The following is a 2,226-nucleotide window of genomic DNA, read 5'->3' as shown; positions in this document are numbered from 1 at the left end:
GAGTGTGTTTGTGTGTGTGTGTGTGTGTGTGTGTGTGTGTGTGTGTGTGTGTGTGTGTTCTTGTCAGTCTTGAGGGTGTGGAGGCCAAATGTTGATATCTGGTGTTTTTCCTCAATGGCTTATCACCTTATTGTTTGAGACAGGATTTCTCACCGAACTTGTTGCTTTCCTTTTAGGCCAATGACCAGTGAATATCTGGAATCAGCTTGTCTTTGACCCTTTCTTGAATGTTAGGGTAACTGGTGTAAGCCATCATGCCCAGCTAGTACAGAAGTGCTGGAAATCTGAACACAAGTTCAGATTTTCAAAGCCAACACTTTATCTACTGAGCCATCTCCTTAGATTGAGAGGCAATCTTTTTTAAATATTTAAGGTTTTTTTTTTTTTTTTTTTTTTTGGAGAGAGGGTTTCTCCATGTAGTTTTGGTGCCTGTCCAGGATTTCTCTCTGTAGACCTGCCTGACCTTGAACTCACAGATATCCTACTGGCTCTGTCTCCCAAGTGCTGCGATTAAAGGCGTGCACCATCACCGCCAGGCTCAGAGAGGCAATCCAAAGAATTATCAGAGTAAGAAACTCAAATTGGAATTGTTTAAAGCCCAAAGAAAAGTGATCTAGGAAAGAATTTTCTGAAAGCATAGTAATCTCTTCTGAGAAAGAGGCAGCAATTTCTGACACAGCATATTTGCATTTTTGATGATTATCAATTGAGGAGTTAAAAAGAGATGATGATGAGATTAATACAGGTGCAGTCATTAGGCTGATCCTCCAATTTAGGACAAGCAATAGACTTTTAACTAGTTATATTCTGTATACAGTCTACCAAGATAATTTTTCTGCCTCTTTCATTCTTTAAAGCTACACAGTAGAAATTCTTGAACTGGCTTGAAGCAGACTGTGGACACCAGCTCACTCAAAGATTCCCTGGAAAACCACTTCAACAAAGAGGAGGCATAGCCTGAATGTCACCCAACACTTCCATTTATCGTGAGGCCACTAAAATGAATAAAGATGCACTATTTGTCTGACCACATCATTGAAAGCTTGTTTTACTTGCTTATTCCTTAGAGTGTAAATGAGCGGGTTCAGTAAAGGGGCAACTGAGGCACTGGCACAGCCACACCCTTATTGACGGCAACTCCTTCTGTTGCTGAAGGCTTTATGTACATGAAGATGCAGCTTCCATGAGAGAGGGAGATGACAACCATGTGGGAGGAACATGTGGAAAAGGCCTTCCTCCTCTGCTGTGCAGAAGGGATCTTCAGAATGGTCCTGATGATGCGAGTGTAGGAGAGAATCACCAGCACCAGGGTCACTATCAAGGTCACAGCTGCTAAGAGAAAGTCAAAGAGCTCCAGCAGTCTTGTGTCTGAACAAGCTATTTCTATGAGGGGCCCATAGTCACAGCAATAATGATTGAGCACATTGGATGCACAGAAGTCCAGCTGACTGGTCATGATGATTGGGAGTAAGATGATTAGGAAGCCACTGAGCCAAGAGCAGAGGACCAGCAGGGTGCAGACCCTGTTGCTCATGATGGTGGTGTAGTGCAGGGGTTTGCAGATGGCCACATAGCGGTCATAGGACATGGCAGTCAGAAGGCAGAATTCAGTGGCTCCAAAGAAGATGGCAAAGAAGTACTGAGTGAAGCAGCCAGCAAAGCTGATGGTCTTCATTCCTGTAGAGATGCTGAAGAGCATTTGAGGAGTAAAAGTGGATGTGAAGGAGATTTCTAGGAAGGAGAAGTTCCTGAGGAAGAAGTACATGGGTGTGTGGAGGTGGGAATCCAGCAGTGTGAGGATGATGATGGTGAGATTTCCCATAATGCTGAGAATGTATGTGAAGAAGAGAAATAGGAAAACACAGATTTGAAGCTCTGGTGCATCTGTGAGTCCCAGCAGGATGAATTCAGTGAAAGTCTGATTTTTCATCACCCACTTTGATACCCTGTGAAGCTGAGAAAGAGAGAGATGGGTGATGAAGATGAACAGAGGTTAGCAGGATGGAGAGGAAGTCTCAGAGTTTTCCTGAAAGTTGATTTTGGGAAATCTATCTGGATCCAAACACCATGATCTGCTGGTTTGAAACTTGCCCTTCACAAAATCTCTCCTAAAATGTGCATCTTATGGTTTGGTTGAGAGCAGTGCCATGGGCACCTGGACTTTCCTGGGTGCATCTTCTTCAATTTTCCTTTTTATTCGTTATTCTTACTTCAAATCTCAGAGGA

General features: G+C 43.3%; 1 protein-coding gene across 1 annotated transcript; it reads right to left on the bottom strand.

Moving 5' to 3' along the window:
• Positions 1-1,084: 1,084 nt before the first annotated feature.
• Positions 1,085-1,930, bottom strand: LOC118576352 (olfactory receptor 6C4-like). The gene has a single exon (XM_036176642.1). It carries the CDS (start codon positions 1,928-1,930, stop codon positions 1,085-1,087), a length of 846 nt encoding a protein of 281 aa, XP_036032535.1.
• Between the last annotated feature and the right edge of the window lie 296 nt (positions 1,931-2,226).

The sequence above is a fragment of the Onychomys torridus genome, unplaced genomic scaffold (assembly GCF_903995425.1).
Source record: "Onychomys torridus unplaced genomic scaffold, mOncTor1.1, whole genome shotgun sequence".
In the NCBI taxonomy this organism is placed as follows: domain Eukaryota; kingdom Metazoa; phylum Chordata; class Mammalia; order Rodentia; family Cricetidae; genus Onychomys; species Onychomys torridus.
This window is presented reverse-complemented; position numbering and strand designations above follow the sequence as displayed.

Excerpts from the sequence above, each read along its gene's own strand:
- LOC118576352 (XM_036176642.1), bottom strand. The coding sequence starts at position 1,930 with ATGAAAAATCAGACTTTCACTGAATTCATCCTGCTGGGACTCACAGAT.